Raw genomic sequence first — 24,255 nt, 5'->3', positions numbered from 1 at the left:
TCACTACCAGAACATATCCCACAGAACTGCTAAATACACACATGCAGAAGTACACACATATATTGTATATTATATTTAATGTATATTATACTAGAATGAGCAAACATTTGTTATGTGAGAAAGGAAAACAGTTTGTTCTTAAATGATTAACGATTAGAAATTTCTTTTCCACCGATTTTTCAAATTTTTCATCACAATACTTTTATCATCCCACATCTGATATATACAAAATAATGAGATATCATGGGTTTAAATTTCTCCTAATGATTAGTAAGTAAGCTTACGTCTTTGTCATTTTCAACATCGAGATAAGATGGAACGCTTTGTTGGACTGCTCTTCCATAAATCCCTGATGGTGGCTCAATACTTTGTTTAACTGGAAATGTATCCCCATTTTCCATAGAAGGTACCACAGACTGGCTGCAGGTTGCTGGTGCCGAATTTGGATTTCCAAATACACCTGCAATCAAGCAAACAAAAAATAGTCACTAAATTATTTCTGCCATGGCACGCTGCATTACAAAGTTCAAGACAAGGCTGTTGTATTCAAGCCACAATAGAATAATAAAGATCTGCTAACCAATTATAAAACATATAAACAAATACCTCTACACATTAAAAGGGTCAGAAAGTGGTTCATAACATCTAGTGAGACTTGCACATTGTAATCACAGAATTCATGGGAAGGTTGATGTGAACTAGGTGTTTTAAGACAATTTCAAGAAGCATGGGTTTAAGTTGTGATTGGAAGGCACCATGAATTGGGATAAAAATCAAAGTAGAGAGAATGTCTATGAGATGAGATTATTTACATGCACAGCAGCACACATAAAAAGCATAAATATGAGTATACAGCAAGCACAAAAAATAGATCTGCAAGAATAAGCTAAGGCCAATTTGAAGGGGGTCTTAAATTACTCTAATGAGACAGTCAAACAAGTTAGAAAATATTTCCAGGAATTTTGTCCTGGAATTCCACTATCTTGAACAAAAAGAAGACCTATGAATATGAACATATTCAACAGTTAAAAAAAAAAGAATCTAATTTTAAAAAGTAGTTTCAATTATGTGTCCAAAGATGTCTTCCTGGCCCTAAAATAGCTAATGCGGTTTGGTCATTTTTGCTTGTTTTCAGACAAAATCTCAATGTGTAATTCACACTGGCTTTGAACTATGTACCCCAGGCTAGCCTTGAACTCGTGTTCATCCTCTGCCTCAGCTTGCCAGGTACTTGGATTACAAGCATGCACTGCCATGTTAGGCTCAAGAAGACAGATCCTGACTTGTCTAGACTTTTTTGGGAAGATAATAATTTAAGCTGACAAATAAGAGCTACCATTTGAATTTTAACTACAGTAGAATTATTGTAGCTATCGAAAAACTGTCTTAAAAGTACCTCAACAGTAGCTGTCACATAAGATAGCTCTGAAAATTCCTGACATAATTTACCCAAGTTTTGTCAAGGGGCAGAAATGTGAAAATATGTTATTCCTTCTAGTCTTTTAATAATTACAAAAATTTCTATTTGAAACTTGAATCGCTCCTATATTCTTCACTGACATGCTCTGATTATCAGTGAGAACCACATACAATTAGAAAGCTGGGGATGTAGCTCCATGGTAGAGTACTTGCCTAGTATGTATGAGGCCCTTGGTTCAATCTCCAGAGCCACCAAAATAAACCTAAATAACTTTACCTTTTCCAACAACTACTACTGAGTCTTCCGATAGGGTATTTGTGGATGTAAAGTCAAAACTGGAAATCTGCTGTACATTTGATGATCTTATAAATCCTAAAGAAAAAAAGAAAGAAAAATATTTTAAAATGTTTACTTATTACCTAGTGCTTTAGGATATTATAGCATGGTCTTTTAAAATTGAAAGTTTAATCAATATGTTAATTCAATAAATATTTGTAATTAAGACTTATGTATTAGTTTACACATATCACTCATAGGGATGAAGGTAGGAGAAACATATGAGTATATAATCTTAACATGACAATTGAAAATAAAATAATAATTGTGAGGGAAAGAATGTGATACCCAAAAACAGATCAAGTCAATCTGACAGTAGCTAGTACTTTTCCGGTTTAACTTTTATCTCAGTTTCTCAGTAATTATTCTCTCTGAGAATGTCAGCTCCATGGGAATGGAGCTTACTTTTTATCATTTTTTTCTCAGAGATAGTATGGTGCCTAGAACAGAGAAGATATTCAACAAATACATTAGATATGTATCATACTGAGGATATGGGTCAGTGGCACAGCACCCGCCTGGCAAGTGCGAGGTTCTGAGTTTGATTTCTAGTACCAAAAAGAAAGAAAGAAAACAAGAAATAGATATATGTATCAAAGCAGGGCAAATGAAAAGTAAAATATAGTAAAATCAAAGTCTTTGAAAGAAAAACAGTTAACTGCTTTAGGTAAATTTAATTGCTAACTTTAATCAAATAATTTTTATTTTTCAAGAAGATGAATTATTTTGCTAATCTGCTAAGGCTAACAGACTTGTTCTGGCTTTGTGTCACAGAGATTAAAAAACAGCAAAATTTATAACAGGAACCCATTTTTCACATATTTATTCGTCTTTTCTTTATTTCATGGCACTGAGGATTGAACCCAGACTCGCACACATCAGACAAGGACTGCACCGTTCAGCACACATCAGACAAGGACTGCACCGTTCAGCACACATCAGACAAGGACTGCACCGTTCAGCTACAATCCTGGCCCCACATTCCTTTCCTAGGCAGTTTATTTTTTTTTTTTTTATTTAAGAGGAAAGAGAGAAAAACACAAAACAAACCAAAGCGGCGTAAGGGTACACGCAATACAGAACTACAAAACAAAACAAAACAAAACAAAACAAAACAAAAAACCATAACAGTAAGAAATTACCTGCTAGTAGATTACACACTATTTTCTTGAAAATAGTTCCTCAAATCACAGTATCAAAGAACACAAGGTGGACATTCAAACAGGGAGACTGCAAACAGCTGTGTTCAATGTTCCAAAAACATTGATAAAGTCAGCTATTTAACACCCCCAAACACACTTGCTGTTATATCCGTTAGAGCTCCTTTTCTTTTTTTTTTTTTTTCCCTCTCTTTTTTACAACAAAATTTACACATCTTGGATTTTATTACTCCTTAGTGCTTATTACTTTCTTTGGGGGGGGGGGAAGAATACAGTCAAATATGGCAAAATAAAGCTGTCAGTCAATACCAAGGATAGACGTAGCACATGGTGTAGAACAGAGTACAAGTTTATCAACAATGGTTATCAACGTTGTCCCTTGTTTCCTTAAAAAGAATTGTCTATCTTATTAGATATTATAAAGTTGGACAAAACAGTAGAGAACAAGACCAATAAAACTTAGGCGTTGTAAACATTACAGGACTTCCAAAGAAGACAATAGTCAAACCAGAATGGGTATCTTAGTGAATCTTATTGTCTTCAAAGTAGTTGCCTATGTCTTCAAACTTGATACTATCATATAGAATGGAACAGAGTCTAATCAGTCAAAACAAGATCGTGGGAGTACTACAGGACTTCAAAACAAGTTAATAGGAAATCGAAAAGAGTTACTATTTATATATCCTAATTTTTTTGAATTTTTTCTTTAATTAAGACAAACATAAGAAATGACTAAATAATTTTTTTTGAAACAATAAGGGGGAGATTGAGATAAAACAGGACATAACAATATAACAATAGAGGTCACAGCATGACTGTTTCAATAACCTAGTACTTCACCACCTTATAACCTGACTTAATAGTAGTTACCATAGTGTCTTTTTCCTTGAAATATTTGGGTAAAACTTCATATACTCTAGCTTCAAATATTTTCATATCAAGAAGCCCAGAATAAAGCCTTTCTAATTAATGAGTGAAAACTTTATAAGGCTTCAAGGCCACCTAATGGGGAATCATGATTACCACATATTTTTATATATTTGAATCATTACTTACATTAGGGAAACTATTCGGTATTCACACATGCGAGATTGATTTATTTCACTTATGAGTATGGTCTCAAGCTGTGCCCATTTATTGATAAATATCTCAATGTGATCCTTCTTTATAGCTGAATAATACTCCATTGTATAGAAATACCACAACTTTTTTATCCATTCCTCAGTTGATGGGCACTTGGGTTGTTTCCAAGATCTGGCGATTACAAATTGTGCTGCTATAAACATAGGTGCACATATATCACTGTGGTATGATGCTTTCAGTTCTTCTGGGAATATGCCTAGAAGTGGAATAGCTGGAATAAATGGGATTTCCAGTCCCAACTTTTTGAGAAATCTCCAGACAGATCTCCACAAAGGCTGTACCAGTCTACACTCCCACCAGCAGTGCAGGAGAGTTCCTTTTTCCCCACAGCCTCTCCAGCATTTGTTGTCGGTTTTCTTGATCCTGGCCATTCTTTCAGGAGTGAGATGGTATCTCAGTGTGGTTTTAATTTGCATTTCTCTAATGACCAATGATGATGAGCATTTTTTCATGTATTTATTTGCCATTTGCATTTCTTCATCTGAGAATTGCATATTCATCTCAGATGCCCATTTTTGGATTGGATCTTTGAATTTCGGAGGTCTGAGTTTCTTTAATTCTTTATATGTTTTAGACAAGAGGCCCTTGTCTGAGAGAGAGTTCACTAAAATCTTTTCCCAGTTTGTGGGTTTTCTTTTCACTATGCTGGAGATTTCTTTTGACATGCAGAAACTTTTTAATAAGAAGTGGTCCCAGTTATTGATTCTGGGAAGTATTTCCTGTGCGGTTTGAGTCCTGTTCATGAATTCTTTACCTACTCCTATGTCTCCAAGGTTTCTACCTATTTTGTCTTCCAATAGATTTAGTGTTTCTGTTTTAATATTCAGATCTTTGACCCATTTACATTTTAATTTAGTACATGGTGATAGACATGGGTCTAGCTTTAGTTTTCGGCAAATGGAGAGCCAGTTTTTCCAGCACCATTTATTAAAGAGACTGTCGTTCTTCCAGTGAACCTGCTTGGCTCCTTTATCAAAAATAAGGTGGTTGAGTGTGTTCGTAGTTGTGGTTGTATCTTCTAATCTATTCCACTGATCTTCAGCTCTGTTTTGATTCCAATACCATGTTGATTTTACTACTGTTGCTTTGTAGTATAACTTCAAGTCAGGGATTGTAATGCCTCCTGCTTTGTCTTTGCTGCTTAGAATTGCCTTTGCGATTCTAGGTCTCTTCTGGTTCCAGATGAAATTTAGGAGTGATTTCTCTAGATCTATAAGGTATGTTGATGGTATTTCTATTGGGATTGCATTGAATCTGTATAACAGTTTTGGGAGAATGGCCATTTTCACAATGTTTGTTTTTCCTATCCATGAGCAAGGGATGTCTTTCCATTTTCTGAGATCATCTTCAATTTCCTTTTTCAGTGTATTATAATTTTCACTGTATAAGTCTTTCACTTCTTTCGTAAGAGTAATTCCTAAATATTTCATTTTTTTGCTTGCTAATGTGAATAGTCCAGTTTCTCTTATTTCCCTCTCTGTAATTTTGTTGTTCGTGTATAGGAATGCTATTGATTTCTGAGTATTGATTTTGTATCCCGCCACATTACTGAATTTATTTATTGTATCTAAGAGTATTTCAATGGAGTTTAGGGGGTCTTCTATGTAGAGTATCATGTCATCTGCAAACAATGATAATTTAACTTCTTCTTTTCCTATCTTTACCCCTTTTATTTCTCTTTCTTGCCTAATTGCTCTGGCTAGTACTTCCAGTACTATATTAAATAGGAGTGGTGATAAAGGACATCCTTGTCTTGTACCCGATTTTAAAGTAAAGGCTTTCAATTTTTGGCCATTTAGTATGATGCTGGCTGTTGGTTTGTCATAAATGGCCTTTATTATATTGAGGTAAAGACCATTTATTCCAATTTTCTGTAAAGTTCTTATCATGAATAAGTGTTGGACCTTATCGAAGGCTTTTTCTGCATCTATAGAGATGATCATGTGATTCTTATTTTTGGCTTTATTGATATGGTGGATTACATTTATTGATTTGCGTATGTTGAACCATCCTTGCATTCCTGGGATGAATCCCACCTGGTCATGGTGTATAATCTTCTTGATGATTTGCTGGATCCTATTTGCCAATATTTTATTGAGGATTTTTGCATCTGTGTTCATTAGGGAGATCGGTCTATAGTTCTCTTTTATAGTTGGGTCTTTCTCAGGTTTTGGTACTAGAGTAATATTTGCTTCCAGGAATGACTTAGGAAGGATTGCTTCCCTTTCAATTTCATTGAATAGTTTGAGGAGTGTCGGCATTAGGTCTTCTTTATATTTCTTGTAGAATTCTGCAGTGAATCCATCTGGGCCTGGGCTCTTCTTGGTGGGCAAGGACCCAATTACATTCTCAATTTCATTAGCAGAGATTGGGTTATTCAACAGTTTTATATCCTCTTGATCTAGCTTTGGTACTTCATATGCTTCTAAGAATCTGTCTATTTCTTCTGTGTTATCAAACTTTTGAGAGTAGAGGTTTTCGAAATAGGTGTTGATGATCCTCTGTATTTCTATTGGGTCTGTAGTGATTTCTCCTTTTTCATTTCTTATTGCATGAATTTGAGCTTTTTCTTTCCTTTTTTTAATAAGGTTGGCTAGGGGCTTATCGATTTTATTTATTCTTTCAAAGAACCAACTCTTTGATTCGTTGATTCTTTGGATTGTTTTCTTAGTCTCTATTGCATTGATTTCTGCTCTGATTCTTATAATTTCCTCTCTTCTTTTGGCTTTGGGCTTGACTTGCTCTTCTTTTTCTAGCTGTTTGAGGTGTAGCATCAAGTTATTTACTTGTATTCGTTCTGTTTTCCTGATGTGGGAACTCAGTGCAATAAATTTTCCTCTCAGAACGGCTTTCATTGCATCCCACAGATTCCGGTAAGTTGTATCTGCATTTTCATTTTCTTTTAGGTATTGTTTAATTTCTTCTTTAATTTCTTCTGTGACCCACTGATTACTCAAGAGTGTGTTATTTAGTTTCCATGTGTTTGCGGAATTTTTGCAGTATCCTTTGTCATTAATTTCTAATTTCAGAGCGCTATGATCCGATAATATGCAAGGGATGATTTCAACTCTTTTGCATTTGCTTAAATATGTTCTGTGAGCTAATATATGGTCTATTTTAGAAAATGATCCATGTACTGCTGAGAAGAATGTGTATTCTGATGTTGGGTGGAACATTCTGTATATGTCTATCAAACCCATTTGTTCACAGGTGTGATTCAGTTCTGTTATTTCTTTGCTCATTTTCTGTCTGGTTGATCTGTCCCTTGGTGTCAGTGGTGTATTAAGGTCTCCTGTTACAATTGTGTTACTGATAATTTGAGTTTTCATTTCTGTTAATAATTGTTTTATATAACTGGGTGCTCTGGAGTTTGGTGCGTATATATTTAAGATAGTTATCTCTTCCTCTTGGAGTTTTCCCCTTACGAGTATGTAGTGACCTTCTTTGTCCTTTATGGTCATTGTTGGTTTAAAGTTCACGTTGTCTGCAAACAGAATGGCTACTCCTGCCTTTCTTTGGATTCCTGCTGCATGGAGAATTGTTTTCCATCCTTTGACTTTCAGTCTGTGAGTATCTTTCTGGGTTAGATGGGTTTCCTGTAAACAGCATATGGTTGGATTTTGTTTCTTGATCCATTCTGCTAGTCTGTTTCTTTTGATTGGTGCATTGAGACCATTTACATTAATGGTTATTACTGTTAAATGCTGGTTAATTGTAGGAATGTTATCTCTCTGCTGTTGCATCTTTATCTTTCGGTTCTCTTTAATTATTTGCTTTGCTTAGTGGTTTTTTCCTTTGTGTATCTAAACTGTCTTTCAATATTTTTTGCAGGGTTGGTTTGGTGTTCATGAAGTTCTTCAGCTGTTCTTTGTCATGGAAGTATCGTATTGCACCATCTATTTTGAATGATAGTTTTGCAGGATATATCAGTCTTGGTTGGAAATCATTTTGCTTTAGGATCTGGAATACTTCACTCCATGCTCTTCTTGACTTTATCGTTTGTGCTGAGAAGTCTGCTGTGATTCTGATAGGTTTTCCTTTATAAGTGATTTGTCTTTTCTCTCTGACAGCTTTTAATAATCTATTCTTGTGTTGGATTTCTGGGATGGTGACTATTATATGTCTGGGTGTAGTTTTATTTTGGTTATGACTGTTTGGAGTTCTATATGCTTCACTGATCCTGATGTCAGTTTCTGATCTCATGCTTGGGAAATTTTCAGCTATTACTTCTCTAAATATCCTCCTGACATCCTTCATGTTGTCTCCCTCTCTTTCATTAATCCCTATCATTCTTATGTTATTCTTCTTTGCATCGTCTTGCAGTTGTTGAATTGTTGTTTCCTGGTTCCTTGTTATTTTCAAAAGATCTTTCCTTTCCTGTTCACTAGCTGCAATCCTGTCTTCAAGGTCTGAAATTCTATCTTCACTTTCATTAAGGCGGTTTTTACAACTTTCAGTGGAGTTTTTTATTTCCTGTATATCTCTGTGCATCTGCATTATGTATTCTGTTTGTTTCTTATATTGCTCGTCTAGGGATTCTATCTTTTTGTTTAGTTCCTCCAATTTTTTATCTGTGTTTTCTTTAGATATATTTAGAATCTCTTTCATTTCTTTTATCATTTCTTCTTTTATCTGGGAGATTATTTCGAGTTTGAATTTCTTTAAAGCTTCCTGGAGTTGCTTGTCAATTTCAGTGGCTATTGTGTCCGATATATGAGGTGGATGGGATATATTTTCTTCTATATACATCGCTCCTAGGGTTTCTTGAGATGGGCTGGAGGTTTCAGGTTGTAATTTGGTCTTTCGTTTTGTCATTTTCCTATATTTCTGTGTTTCAAGTGTTACTTGAAAGCTTCCTCAGGATCTGTTGAAAATCCCCTTCTATGTTTGGAGCTACTGGGACTCTGGCGCCGCGCTACTCCAAGCCATTAGGCCTACAGAACCAGTGGCCCTCCTCTGCCTGCTCAGAACTCCGCAGTTCCAGACAAGCTGGGCCTCAGGGACACTGTGCGCCCACCTGCCCCTTGGAAGCTCCACAGTTCTTCAATCGCAGCCGGGTTAGGGTACTCACCACAGGCCGCAGTGCTTCAGGAACCTGTGGACCCTCCCTGGTTGCAGAGATATCCACAGTCCTCCAGACACGCAGAGAGGCCAGTGAGGGCACCCCAGATCTGCCCAGCTCCTCCTCTGCAGACCTGTGGCCAGGCGCGGCAGCTAAACAGGCTGGGCTAGGCTGGTAGTGTGGGCCAGCCCACCTATTGGGAGCTCAGCAGGTCTCCAAATGAAGCCGGGAATGGGGAGGCTGATGTGGAAGCCTTAAACCCACCTCTCTCCTTCACTGCACCTGGAAGCCTGAGGGAACTCCAGCATTCTGGGCGCAGAAATCCAGAGTCCTCCAGACACGCAGAGAGGCCAGTGAGGGCACCCCAGATCTGCCCAGCTCCTCCTCTGCAGACCTGTGGCCAGGCGCGGCAGCTAAACAGGCTGGGCTAGGCTGGTAGTGTGGGCCAGCCCACCTATTGGGAGCTCAGCAGGTCTCCAAATGAAGCCGGGAATGGGGAGGCTGATGTGGAAGCCTTAAACCCACCTCTCTCCTTCACTGCACCTGGAAGCCTGAGGGAACTCCAGTAGTCTGGGCGCAGAAATCCAGAGTCCTCCAGACACGCAGAGAGGCCAGTGAGGGCACCCCAGATCTGCCCAGCTCCTCCTCTGCAGACCTGTGGCCAGGCGCGGCAGCTAAACAGGCTGGGCTAGGCTGGTAGTGTGGGCCAGCCCACCTATTGGGAGCTCAGCAGGTCTCCAAATGAAGCCGGGAATGGGGAGGCTGATGTGGAAGCCTTAAACCCACCTCTCTCCTTCACTGCACCTGGAAGCCTGAGGGAACTCCAGCAGTCTGGGCGCAGAAATCCAGAGTCCTCCAGACACGCAGAGAGGCCAGTGAGGGCACCCCAGATCTGCCCAGCTCCTCCTCTGCAGACCTGTGGCCAGGCGCGGCAGCTAAACAGGCTGGGCTAGGCTGGTAGTGTGGGCCAGCCCACCTATTGGGAGCTCAGCAGGTCTCCAAATGAAGCCGGGAATGGGGAGGCTGATGTGGAAGCCTTAAACCCACCTCTCTCCTTCACTGCACCTGGAAGCCTGAGGGAACTCCAGCAGTCTGGGCGCAGAAATCCAGAGTCCTCCAGAGACACAGAGAGGCCAGTGAGGGCACCCCAGATCTGCCCAGCTCCTCCTCTGCAGACCTGTGGCCAGCTCCTAGGCAGTTTAAAACTACAACTGGCACGCACTCCTATACCACACCCCAGATAATGGAAACAGCAAGATCCCCAGAAAGCGTCCTATAACAAAGGAAGGTGAAACCTCAGTCAGTGAAACAACCTGCTTAACACAGTATTTCACAAACATAAATATCTATCTATCTATCTATCTATCTATCTGCCAAAAGATAACGAAATGCTTAGGCAAATCCTGTAATATGGAGGACACGTTAAAGTTGAATTTCCAAGTTGACAATCACTTTTAATATACTTATACTTTCATACTATATACTTTCAAAATGAAAAAAAAAGTTAAAAGAAATAGTGCTCACTGTCTCAGTTCTAAGTAAAAAGAAAAAAATATGTTAAAGGCTTATTTATGTACAATGTCCTTATTTTCTATTTTTCTAATTCATTCAAAATCAAAAAAGAGAAAAGTCATGGTAACACTCCATGCATCCATCATTAATCATCTTAAGTCATGAAAAGGGTGCTAAAATATTACAGCATGTAGAAAATGGACATGTTGAAAGGGAAACCCAGTTTAGGAAAGGAAAGGGAAGAGGAGGATGAGGATCTGAAGGTTGACCCTAAAAAATGCCAGAGGTTTCACACAGAATGAGTTGGTTTGGCCCCATATTTGCCATTATTTCTTTCTTTGTTTTAAATTTTTTTTTTTTTATTTTAAAGAGGGGAAAATTAAACATAACAAAACAGATCATGAGAAAACAATTTAAGAAACACAGATTTCGAGGCAAGACCACTGGAGATCTTCACTGTTTATCATACTGTCTCTTGTTTTCTTCTAAATAGTTGCCCATATCTTCATACACAGTGAATTCATACCAAACAGAATAGTATTAAACTGATCAGAACAGGTTGATGAAGGCATTTTAGGTCTTCAAGATCAGACAATAGGGAAGTCAACAATGGCTGCCATAATGTCTCTTGTTCTCTTCAAAGTAGCTGTCCATATCTTTATGTATGTTGAAATTAAACAAAAGAAAACAGACTAATATCACTCTGAACAGAGAATAACAGTAGTGCTAGATTTTATATCATGATGCTACGGAATTAGCACTGGGTATCTTAGTGTCTCTTTTTCTTCAAAGTATCAGTTCATTATATTGTGCATTATATAATCAATTCTCATAAACTGTTGAGAAGTTCTACACTTGTGTGAGTGTATGTATGTATACCTATCCTTTCCGTATTAGACGGAAAAACAAATCAAAACAACAAAACAAATTCCTAGAAAAACATGAAATGAAAAAGACATATAAAACCACAATATTAGGTGACTATGTTACTACAATGTCTTGTTATTTTCAATAGAATTGTCTATATCATCAGGCATAGTATAATTGAATGTAACAGTACATAGCAATATTAATAAAAACAAAACATTGGAGATAATATAGGACTTCAAAAGCAGTTATTGCATCTTGTCATCTTCAGAGTAGTTGTCTCTACTCAGACTTGATTCTATCAAGCATACCAGATTCGAATAAAACCAGTCAAGACAAAACAGCAAACAAACCAAATTCAAATAAGATCAGTCATAGTAAGACAATGTAAGTAATACAGGACTTCAGTTTAAGTTAATAGGAAATTAAGGACAGTTACTGTAGTATATCCCACTATTTTTGGGATAGCTGTCTGTGCCCCAAATCTAGTATGACTAGACAGGTTGGAACATAGTAAAATCAAACTAAACAGAGCGGTAAGTATAATGTGGATTTAAAATCCTGATACACTATTAACAATGCCTTCCTTTTTTAGACAATTCCTTCCCTTTTGCTTTCACAGGGTGCTTTGTACATTTTGGGTCCCACTAAGTCCTTTAGTTTTTAGACTAGAAGGGCAACCTGCTATCTACCTAAGTGGTTCTTAGGTAGCTAGATTTTGATCGTGAGCTGTATTCCTTTACCTACTAAAGCCTCAAGGTTTTCTTTCGTTATAGCTGAGTAGTTCCCTATTTTTCTCTGGTTCTCTGTCACCTACAGCATCATTTTCTCATCTCTGACTTTCGGTTCACTAATCCATTTTCAGGTTGATTATATTTCCTACTCAGAGCATCTCAATGAACCCTATCTTCTGATCTACTCTGCCTGTGTTTCTTTTTGTTAGTGTATCAAGGCCAGCTGTGTTAGAGATTATATCTAATCTTCTCTGCCTCATCTCTGCTATGCTACTTTTCTGCCATTGGTTGTCTACTTTTCTCCTTCATTCCACTGTTTGCCCCATTCATTGAGGTCTCTTTGACACTGTTCCTGGAATTCTGGTGATATTTTTCTCTCTCTAGAATGTCTTTCAGTTTTTGTTGGGTTGGATTGGTGGTTACGAACTCCCCCAGTTCCTTTTTGTCATGGAAACATCTTGTTTCTCCATTAATTTTGAGAGACAGCTTTTCAGGGTACATCAATCTGGGTTGAAGGTTATTTTCTTTCAGGGCTTGGAATACTTTGCTCCAAGCTCTTCTTGATTTGATGGTTTGTGTCAAGATGTCTGTTGTGATTTTGATGGGTTTTCCTTTATAGGTGATCTGTCTCTTTTCTCTGACTGCTTTTAATATTACCACTTTTAATATTCAGAATATTAAAGTCATTGTGATGACTTTTCTGGGACCTTGATTTTTATATGTCTGGGTGTAGATCTGTTTTGGTTGTAGGTGGCTGGAGTTCTGTATACCTCATATATCTGAATATCATTTCCTTTTCCTGTGCTTGGGAAGTTTTTCTTAATTATTTCTGTGAATAGCCTTTGTATTTCATGTGTTTACCCTTGTCTCTTCACTCACATCTTTTATTCTTAAGTTATAGATCCTCTTGTCATCTTCTAGCCTTTATATTGTTACTTCTTGGTTCCTTGTTATTTCTAAGAGATCTTTCCTTTCGCGGTCACACATTGCAAATCTATCTTCAAGTTTTGAAAGTCTAACTTTAGTTTCTGTCAAGTAATTTTGCCAGCTTTCAATGGAGTTTTTAATTTCCTGGAAATCTCTCTGAATCTGTTTCATATATTCTAGATCTTGTTTATATTCTTCATCAAAGGTGTCTCTCCTTTTTCTGGGTTCCTCCATTCTTCCACTTGTGTCTTCTTGAGAGGTGCTTAGCATTTCTTTTATTAATCTTCTTATATCTTGCCTCACTTGAATTAGAATTTAAGTTTTAAGTTCACGTATAATGTCACAAAGATATTTCTTTATGTCGGCTGATCCTGTGTCCAATATAGCATGATTGCTACCCTTGATCTCTTCTGTATTTACCTTTACTGGACTTATTTTCTCTGGGACAGTGGCTGGAGGCTTTTTCTTGTTTCTTTGTCTTGTCATGTTTCTGGTTTCTTTCAGACAAGTGTATGATGGTCTCAGGTCCTTTCCATATTGCTTACCATTTTTTTCAAGTGTGCTGGCTAGAGGATTGCTGCCTTCTCCAGTTTGCTGTTGATCTGTGAGGTGCATGCAGGGACCATGTTGGCTGGCCTCTCTCCTCTGAGCCAGTCAACCAGTGAATGCCTTTACCACGTTAGTCTATGCCATGTGGATGTCACAGGTTTTGGACAGTTTTGTCCCTGGCTATTGGGTCCCGACCAGGGGTGTCACTTATCCCACCAGTTCACTTTGGGTCAGGGGTGGCTGACTGACGCCACTGCAGTTCCAGGTTCAGGCCCGTCCTGCCCAACCCAGTATGTCATCCAGCCGGTCACTCCCCTCCACGGGACCCAATTTCTAGCACTCACCGTGGGTCAGTGCAGCTCTCCACGCTGGTTCTGCTCTCTTTTGTCCACATCCTCCTGCCAAGGGCCTTGGGCTCACCAACCCCTAATTTCAGCACGATTGCGTCTTCAGTGGGACCATGAGTCATCCAACTCCAAGGTGCCCAACAGAGCACGGACTGGCTCCAGTGAGAGCATATCTAGCTCCAGCCTTCTGTCCACGTTTTTTCTTTCCTTCTTTTTTCTTTCCTCAGTTTTTTTCTGGGTCATGAGAATCCTTCTCCTTTTGTCTGGTCTTCTCTGTGGTGTTAAATCTAGTGTCTGAGTTGTTTTTGTCAGAGAGGCTCACTACCCTGCTACTATCAATTACCATCTTCCCAGGATCCTTTTCCACAGTGCCATTATTTCTTTTGGGAGTCCTTGCACTATATACATTATTCACTTTAACCTATCTGAGGATGCAGTTTCTGACTGATTATGCCTAAGCCTATATAATTAGTTTTGATTGGGAAATTGTCATTTCATGTATTTCATATATGCTAATGAACTCAATTCTACGCAAAGCATACTGAGAATATAAAGATGACAGAATCATTACATTTAAACTGGTGCACGCCTGTAATACCAGCATTTGGGAGTCTCAAGAGGATCACTGTGAGTTTGAGGGCAGCCTAGGCTACATGGTGACTTTCAAGGCCAATCTGAACTACAGAGTGAGATCCTGCCTCAAAATAAAAAGAAAAAAAAGAACAAAAGAAAAGAAATTTATACATTAATACCTCAGATCATGAACACTTCATTTGCAAACAATTTGGTTCACAGACAAGTGTTCAGCAAAACTTGCTTCTGTTCATAAGCTCTTCAGGTGACAAACAAAACTATGGTCATCTTCCTCACACCAACACAAACGTGGCTATCTTCCCTAAAATCATGAAACAAATGAAGTCTTTTTTTTTTTCGTCTTTTTCGTTTTTATCGGTACCAGGGGTTGAACTCACGAATGCCTGCTTGCAAGGCAAGCGCTTATGCAGCTGAGCTAAATCCCCAGTCCCATTTGTTATGAAGTTTGTAAACTGATTTAAGAGGAAAGATATTAAATATGCAAAAGTAACAGAAAGGTAGGATAAAGGAAGAGAGGGAACACAATTCCAGAGTAAGCAAACTGGCAGGTCCTAAAGATGAAGCTTTAAAAACAGTACTCAAAAATACACATAATCTGACCTAGGCTAATTGCACATTAAGAAAACTTCTGATAATATAAGCAACTTAGTCAAATGCTGTCTCAAAATTTTAAAAATGTCTTAGGTCCCAGCACCTGAGAAGTTGAAGCAAGAGATTTACAGCGAATTCAAAGCCAGCCTGAACTATACAATGAGACTCTTTCTCACAAATCAAAGCAAAAAGATTTTTTTTTTTTTTTTTTAAGGATCATGATGAATCTCATTGTGAAGGTCCTTGGTTCAATCTCTAGTACTGAGGAAACAAAAAATCCTAGAGCTCATGGTATGTTAATAGTAATAAGTAAAAAACAAACAAAAAGCACCTCAAAAAACAAAACAAAACACTTGAGGCATGACTAGTAAGAGTCTTAAAATTTATGGCACAGAATAGGAACTTTATTTTCTGGGAAATAGGGAACCACTCAAGAGTTATAAGTATTGATGACTGTAATTTAGAAAGATAAATCTAAAAGACCATACAGCCCAACTTAAAAAGAGATGAAAATAAGAGACAAGTCTTACAAAAAGGTTATTGTAATTTTAGACAGAAGAGGTAACAAAGGCTCAAATAACCACCACAGCAGCAAATACAGTGAGAATGAGAAGGAATATGCAGTGGGATGAACCACTGTCTGACCTGGAAGGTACAGGAAGTATACAGAGATGGCTATAAAGCTTTAAGCCTCTGTGAGCAGGAAAACAGCAATGGTACAGAAGACAAACAGGACTGGACAGGAAGGTAGGCTTGGTTTTCATTAAGTCTGCTCATGTTGCTGAGATGTACTATTTTGCTTAGAGCTGGATGCCAGAATGTGAATGAACTGCTGATAAAAGATGTAAATGTATTTATGATTCTGCTGTCCAACCAAGGATGTCACCAGCAGGAAATGGACATATTGAGCAACTGTTTAAAACAATGTGTAATTTTTTGTTTTATTTTGTTTTTTGAGATAGGATCTCACTATGTACTCCAGGCTGGCCTTGTACTTGAAGCGATCCTCCTGTATTAGCTTCCTAATGGGATTGCAGGTGTGCATCACCATACCCAGCATCTAAAGCAAACAACTTTTAAAATTATAATATTAAAACAAAAAGAAGTATTTTTGACCTTGATTTTCTTTACATGAGGAAGTATATAAATTAATGTTTAAAAATTCTTTTTATTTTAAAAAGGAAAATAGAAAAAAGGGGTAGAAATGATACAGAATTTCAAAAAAAAAGTAGAAAATTAATACTAGTTAATATATTGCATATTGTTATCTTAGAAGCAGTTTTCAGGTTAAAATCATTTTTTTTTTGAGACAGGTATTGCAGTGGAGTTCAGTCTGGCCTTGAACTTGCTGCAGTGCTCCTGCGTCAGCCTCCAGAGTAGTGAGATTACAGGCATGCGTCACCAAGCCCAGTTTCATTTTCTTTTATAAAAATAATAAGCTTACTGTCATACAGAAGACATTAATTTATACTACTGATTACAGTTTAAGAAATTTATTTTAAAAAACCCACACACAACAGGTTTTAATCAAGTTCTCACTCAATTTGAATTACCTCCACAAAAAATACACATATCCTGACTGCCTGCATATAGACAATTTCAGATATCAGAAATAATGAAGTGTAGAAGTGAATCTTATCGCAACCATAGATAGTACACACACATGCAAACGGACAAATCTTTACTATCTTGGGTTACCACCAGGGATGTCTAACTACCTAAATATTTATATCCTTTAAAATGACATCTTCTGTCTCCTAAGAAAAATTTTTAAAATGCAGCTTGTAATAGGATCTCTTAAGAAACACAGCTGTCACCAGATGTGCTACTCACTACTAAGTTAAAAAATAAAAAGTACTGATAATGGTTAGTGATAACAAAGATGCTTTCTGTCATAGGGAAATCACATTCCTGTTGTCACAGTTTTACTCCATGGCTACACCCTAACTAGACACCTGGAAGTAACTGCATGATTGGCTCCTACCTATTTTAGTGGCAAATGCATTGCCAAAATTTCTGTGTGTCTGCGTGTGCATGTCCTTAGGACAGAGGTCTACAAGGCCTCCCTAAGGTCACCTCCTGGGCAGTCCTCTCCCTCCGCTGTTTCCCGAGGCAAGCCCATAAACCAATATACAATCCTGTGAGCTCTATTCCACAAAATTACCTATTTATGCAACCGAAGGGTAATAATGAAAAACCTCAAAACTGAAAATTCTGTTAATTTTTATTGATATACTTAGGGAGGGTTCTTAGCTATGTTAAATCTTAAAAATTAACTTGCAATGAAATTTACTGACCTTTTGTATGCTTATTATGTCTTGAGTGTTCCTTATTTTGCATTTTAAATGCGCTAGGTGAAATGTCATATGACCTATCATCTTCAAAATCACCACATCCAAACTCATAGTTCATACGTTGACCAATTATGCTTACATTGGATACTGCAATCCCTATAAAATAAAATATTTACTTGAATTATTTATGTAATATAAGAGGTATTTGTCTCTTGTCTATATCTATCTTGGCTTCTAATCCTGAACAGGTCAGTAATGCAGTATTAGCAATCATAACACAGTAAGCTTTTATTTAACACTGTGTGTCTTTCTGAGACAGTGTCTTCCTGAGTGGGTCAGGCTCACCTTGCCCTCACTATGTAGCCCTGGCTGGCTTCTAACTCTTGGCAGTCCTCCTGCTTCAGCCTTCCAAGTGGTAGAATTGAAACTCCCATAAAGGGTTCAGATCTTCCATCCAACAATACAGTACACAGATGCATAAGAAAGACAAAGAGACAAAGTTCTCTAGTTGAGGCACTCTGAGATGGCCAATGTTCTCTGTGGAACTTTTAAAAAGCTCATGGCTTTTATTGGTATCAATCAGGGAGGTGGGTAGGTCACAGAAACTGTGCAGACATTGGCTATAATGAGAAACAGAGCAATTCTGCACCAGGCACAGAGTCCTCCAATTAGCAATACAAGGACAGTCAGATGTACACAAGTCTGGCACCTTTACTGCCAGCAAGGTATGTTTCTTTCTGAGTCCCATGGCCTTAGCAGGGATGTTACCTCATGTCTTAGCACTGGAATCTCACAGGCTCCTGCGTGAGCCTCAATTCCAGCTGTTAACACAGGGGCTATTTTTGCCTGTGAGTTGCTGCCTTGCTATTAATGAGACCACTGGTGCCTAGGCCCAACTTGATCTCATTCTTTTAGCCAATTAAAGGAACATCTATTTCAATATAGCCAGCTCTGCATGTCTCAGTGAGTAGTGTTGAAAGAAAGGTTAGCGAAAGATTGAGGCAAGGGGCTTCATTTCTCAGGAGAGCACAGCTTGATGGTCTCCCACATGCTGGATTACAGGCAAGTGCCACCATGCCCAGCGATTCACGACAGCAGTTTTAAAAGTTTTATCCTGTTTTAAATTATATAACTTTTTAGCCTTACTTATAGATAAGAAAAAGTTATATGACATTTCTTTAAATATGATTTACAACTGCAGTGAAATATTAACTGCAGTGTTTTAAGGAGATAATCAAATATACGTATTTAAAAATATGATAATATGTAAATGACACTTTTAGCTTTGCACTATAGGTAAAACTTAAATCCAGAGATTTGAAATGATGGCTTGAGTGAGTTCTGTTCTTCATTCTTCTTCTCTCCTGGTCTCATGTAATGAGTTTACCCCGGCCTGGCTGGGAGGGCAGTAAACCACACAGCAATTAAGAACTCATGTTTGGAGACACACTTCCTAACTTTGATTATCCCTGCACTTAAAACTTCTGGGGGAACCCAAGTAAGACATTTCAGCTACGTGTGAAATGAGGGAACAGCAGAATCTTTTCCAGAACTGCCATGTGGACTAAACAAGGAGAAGACATATAAAAATAAAGGGCTTAGCATGGTGCCTATGCTACAGTATAACACCTTTTAACAAATAAAAGATTTTTAATCTACACTTGAATATTTAAACTAACTATCCTATCATAATCTTGGCATCTATTACAACCAAAAAATGTGCATTAAATGACAAAGTCTAAGCAATACTGTATATATTTGAGTGTCTATTGTTACACTAGCTCTGAAGTAAACCATTAAGCAATAATAACATACTTTGTTTTAATGATATCGTATTTTAATAAAAGCAGCAGTGAGGAGAGGACATAGGTGACAGCAGTTGGGCTAAAAAGAACTGTAGAACAGAAAGTCCTTAACAGTGAATTTGAGGCCAGCCTCAACTGTACAGCGAGACTCTGTCTCACTTCTCCCAATAAAAAGCTACTGTTTAGATGGGGTGGTGGCACACATCTGTCATTCACCTGGGAAGCTGAGGCAGGAGGATCACAAAAAACATGGTGTAGGCAACTTAGTGAAGGCTAGGGGTGGAGTTCAGTGCAAAGGCCCTGAGTTCAACCCCCAAAACCACAAAACCAAACAAAGTGAAAATAAAATGAAAGGTTTTAATTTATAAAGAAAAAAAGTTTCATGAAATAGCTGGTACATAAAATGACAGCAAACTTCTAGAAGTAACAGTCATCTTTTAAAATTCTTAATTTTGAAAAAAAACTTAATTTTGACAGTTAATCCATAAGTAGGACTTATAAAGATATCATTTTGTGTGGAAATATCTTTTACTAGTAGGTGACACTAAACTAACAATATAGGAAAAGTTTACTATAATATCATTCAGAAAGGTTAGCACAATTTGTAGTAATAGATAGTTCCAGAGTATGTGTAGAAACCTTCACTGGAAACACTGTTGTGAAGACAGACTGGATTTGTAACTTTTCACATAATTGATATCTGCTTTTATCATCAAAGAAGTCTTACTGTGAGTAATATCATCTTCATATTTTATTTTCATACTGTAGTTTCATATGAAACTAGAATAAACTTGTAGACATCACTCATTTATGTGAAATAAAATAAATCTAAATTTTTAAAATTCAGCTGGGCGTGGTGGTGCACACCTGTAATCTTAACACTTGGGAGGCTGGGGCAGGAGGATCTCTGCAAGTTTGAGGTCATCCTGGACTATACAGTGAAACCTTCTCAAAAAAAAAAAAAAAAAAAAAAAAAGGGGCAAGGATTTAGTTCAGTGGCACAAGACCCTGCCTGGCAAATGCAAGGTCCTGAGTTTGATCCTCAGTACCAAAAAAACCCAAAACCAACAAAAAACAAAAAAATCCTAAGCCATTAGTAATCGTTATGGCTGTGTCTAGATGTCCCCCAAAGCCTCATGTGGTCATAGGTGGGGCTTTTTCAGAGATGGCTGAATCTACAATGTATGATGCTGGTACTGATTCATGGTGCAATGCTGGGATGCACAGCACTGGGATTATGGATGTGAGTGCTACCTGCCTAAGTAGCTCAGGTAAAATAGAAGGGACAGACAGAGCGGTGGTCGGCCCTTGCTTCCTTGCTTGCTTGCTCTTGTTTTCTTCTGCTTGTCTTGAACTGTTTCTCCACTGCCGGCAATCCCCCTTTCCCAAATCACCTTGCCCAGGAGCCAGCTGTAACCTGAAACCTCTATAAACTGGGAGCCAAATAAACCTTTCCTCCTTGAAGTGTCAAACAGTCTGTCTCAGCAGTGAGAGGAAAGTAAGTAATAACTAGTTAAGTACTGTTTTTAAAGGAAATTGTCATTGGTGATACCCAGTAATTATCAAACTATGTTATACATTAGAATCAACTAAGCAGCTCTCAAAATTCTGAAAGTCAGGTCTCAATCCACAACAACTAAATCAAAATATCTGGTAGGGAAACTGTACCTATTAAAAGAAATCAGTGATTGATTCAGGTAAATAAATTTTCTTCCAAAAATAACGCTGTATTTAGTCTTCTTAAAATAGCCTTTCACAAAGTTAAAAATGATTAGTGTTACTTCAAAAATTCCCAATCTGAAATTCACCCGCTTATATTTTGACATCATTTAAAATAGTATTTCTTACAAATCATATTTATAAAATAGTTATAGAATACCTGCATGGGTGCTTGGTTCAGCAATATGAGAGTTTTTATTCTTTGCAGAGGAAAATCTTGTTGGACAAGGTTTTGGTCCACAAGCTGGAAATATGTCTGACCTACAATGAGACAAAGTAATTCCAATAAACAATTTTAGAGTTGTCCAATACCTGTACCATGTATATTCTACTTTTATTAACTCAGTACACTTTCAGATAATAAGGCAGCAAATATATATAAAGAATATGAAATCAAATATAGAAACTGTAGCTAACAGTATTTTCATTGATATTTTTCATTCACTTTTTGACCTTTCAACCTTTTAACATATGGTTAATTTTTAACTTTCCATGAGGAGACTGCTATAGGAAATGACTTAACTTATACTGTATAATCTCTGGGTAAGTAAAAAACACAATAAACAAACAAAAAAACTGAATCAAGTCCATTCTAAGACCAAATCAAATTATTTCCTGTTTATATAATATAGTATCTATCACCATGTAAAGGACAAAAATAAGAGACCTGAATACAAATAAGAAATCGGCAGCCAGTGAATTGGCAAATATTCTTTCTTCTTAGACTATTCTATGCTACAATTTTTAAAAAAAAAACATTTTAAAGGCCTAAGGGCTTTGCTTAAACTTTGTTATAGAATACTAAATTTGAATGCAGGGAAATGACTAAAGTTAGTAAACACTGTAAAGCAGTAAGTTACTAATGGATATTATGAAGGAGCATTTTTATAAAGTACAATTCTCAACAGTTCGGTAGGTAGACTTGCTATTAAGTCTAATGAAAAATCAGTGGTAAATGTTTTGAAAAAGTAATTTCTCTATTATAGAGAAATCTACATTGTATATTTTGGCTTGGATGGAAAAAAACCTTCAATCTGGAAGGGTGGTTTTGACAATTTTTCTTTTCCTTAACTCATCTAAAAACAATAAAAACCTTGCTGTGGTAGTAATGATTCTGACTATGACTCCTAAGGCCAGATGCAAGTGGTTAAGAGTAACTGCACTAAATTTATTAAGTGCAAATGTGGGAATCTTAAATTCATAATGGATAATTCAGACCAGAAATAAGATGATGAACCCCCTTCTTACAGAGTTCAATGTTTGATGAGAGTAACTCTGTGATAGAATATAGGGAGTATGGAATTCTTCCCCAATGGGTTTCAAATTATTTACATTATGTTGCAACTGTATGAGACTTGATGTAAATAGTAACAAGTCCATAGAATCATTCCAAATTCATTCTGTAAATATATTTCTATTATTTACCTACGTACTAGAATTACAACAAAGGAATTTCCAGTAAGAAAAAATTCCCAAATACTATGCAAATCATTAATTTTTTTTTTTTTTTTTTTTTGTATTGGAGACTGACCTCATGACCTCGCACTTACCAGGCAGGCACTTGTGTGGTTGAGTTAAACCCACAGCACTAAGTTAATAATGTTGAGGGGATGAGACAAACTTCTAACGACAAGTCATAAAAATTCAGTGTAATTTATGAATTGATGAAATTTCTATTAAAGTTATCAAATATTACCTCTTCTTTGATTATACAATCTCTATGTTTATCGGAGGCTCCAGTTCACTAACGTGAAAATAATTTTAATTTAAATATTTACTTTACTTTGATAGCCATACATAAACAATGTTCAGATAAAATCAAAAGAAAATAAAATTAGGATTGACAACACCAAATGTTATCAAGAATAGGAGGCATGAGATGATATCTGTGTTGTTTTAATTTGCATTTCTTGAATGACCAATGATGTTGAACATTTTTCATATATTTATTTGTCATTTGTATCTCTTCACCTGAGAATGTGTGTTCATCTCAGATGCTCATTTGTGGATTGGGTCTTGAAATTTGGGAGGCCAGGGAGGCAGAGGTGAGAGGATTGTTGCAAGCTGGACACCAACCTGGGCTACAAAGTGAGCTCAAGGCCAGCCTGAATTGCATAGCAAGACCCCATCTCAAAAAAAGACAAAAAAAAAAATTTTTTTTTTGGGAGGCCTAATTTTCTTCAATTCTTTATACATTATTGACAAAAATCCTCTGAGGAACAGTTGGCAAAAATTTTTCCCACTTTGTGGGTTTTCTTTTTACTGTTACTGATTTCTTTCAATGTGTAAACTTGTTAATAAAAGATCCCAGTTGTTAGTTCTTTGAACTACTTTCTGTGCAGTTTGGTTTTTGTTCATGAACTCTCTGCCTACCCCTATGTCTTTGAGATTTCTACCTACTTTGTCTTTCAGTGGGTTGAGTTACTGTCATAATATTTAATCTTTGATCTATTTTGACTTTAGTATAGTGCATGGAGACAGGCATCGGTCTAGTTAAGTCTTCTGCATGTAGAAAACCAGTTTTTTCTACTTGATTTACTATAGAAGCTGTCTTCTAGTGAACATGTTTGTCCCCTTTTGTCAAAGATAAGGTGGCTGAGTGTGTTTGTATCTACTGTTCTGTTCCATTGATCCTCGTCTGTTTTTTTGCCAGTACCATGCTGATTTTATTACAGCAGTTTGCAGTATAATTTCAAGTCTGGGATTGTGCTGCCTCCTGTCTTGCCCAGGATTGCCTTTGCCATTCTAGGTCTCTTATGGCTCCATATGAATTTTAAGAATGTTTTCTCTAGATCTCTAGGTATACTAATGGTATTCTGATTTTTTTTTTTTTTTTTGTCTTTTTCCTTTTTATCGGTACCAGGGATCGAACTCACGACTGCCTGCTTGCAAGGCAAGTGCTTATGCCGCTGAGCTAAATCACCAGCCCCGGTATTTTGATTGAGACTGCATTAAATCTGTGTAAGTTTTGGGAATATGGCCATTTTCACTATGTTGATTTTTCCCATCCAGGAGCAAAGGATACCTTTCCATTTTCTGAGATTCTCTTCAATTTCTCTTTTCAGAGTACTGTATTTTTCAATGTATAATCTTTTACTTCTTTTGTTAGATTGATTCCTGAGTATTTCATTTTTTAAAATGCTATTGTGAAGGGTGTTGTTTCCCTAGTTTTTCTCTCAGTGAGTTTGTTGCTTG

At 37.1% G+C, this 24,255-nt stretch overlaps 1 protein-coding gene across 5 annotated transcripts in view; it reads right to left on the bottom strand.

The window, feature by feature from the left end:
• The window catches only part of Togaram1 (TOG array regulator of axonemal microtubules 1), a 93,143-nt gene that overhangs the window by 31,616 nt on the left and 37,272 nt on the right, over nt 1-24,255 (bottom strand). For 3 of the 5 annotated variants that reach the window (XM_063247021.1, XM_063247003.1, XM_063247007.1), the window contains 4 exons: nt 21,221-21,321; nt 17,540-17,692; nt 1,697-1,792; nt 285-460 (listed from right to left, as the gene is read on the bottom strand). In XM_063247021.1, coding sequence (XP_063103091.1) covers nt 285-460; nt 1,697-1,792; nt 17,540-17,692; nt 21,221-21,321 — 526 coding nt within the window. The remainder of the gene's footprint in view (nt 1-284; nt 461-1,696; nt 1,793-17,539; nt 17,693-21,220; nt 21,322-24,255) is intronic. The other 2 variants (XM_063247012.1, XM_063247014.1) reach the window with 1 other exon arrangement.

This window comes from Cavia porcellus, unplaced genomic scaffold (assembly GCF_034190915.1).
Source record: "Cavia porcellus strain 051 isolate PalLab524CR breed Dunkin Hartley unplaced genomic scaffold, mCavPor4.1 scaffold_1, whole genome shotgun sequence".
In the NCBI taxonomy this organism is placed as follows: Eukaryota; Metazoa; Chordata; class Mammalia; order Rodentia; family Caviidae; genus Cavia; species Cavia porcellus.
The sequence above is the reverse complement of the archived record's forward strand: the minus strand, read 5'-3'. Positions and strand labels throughout refer to the sequence as shown.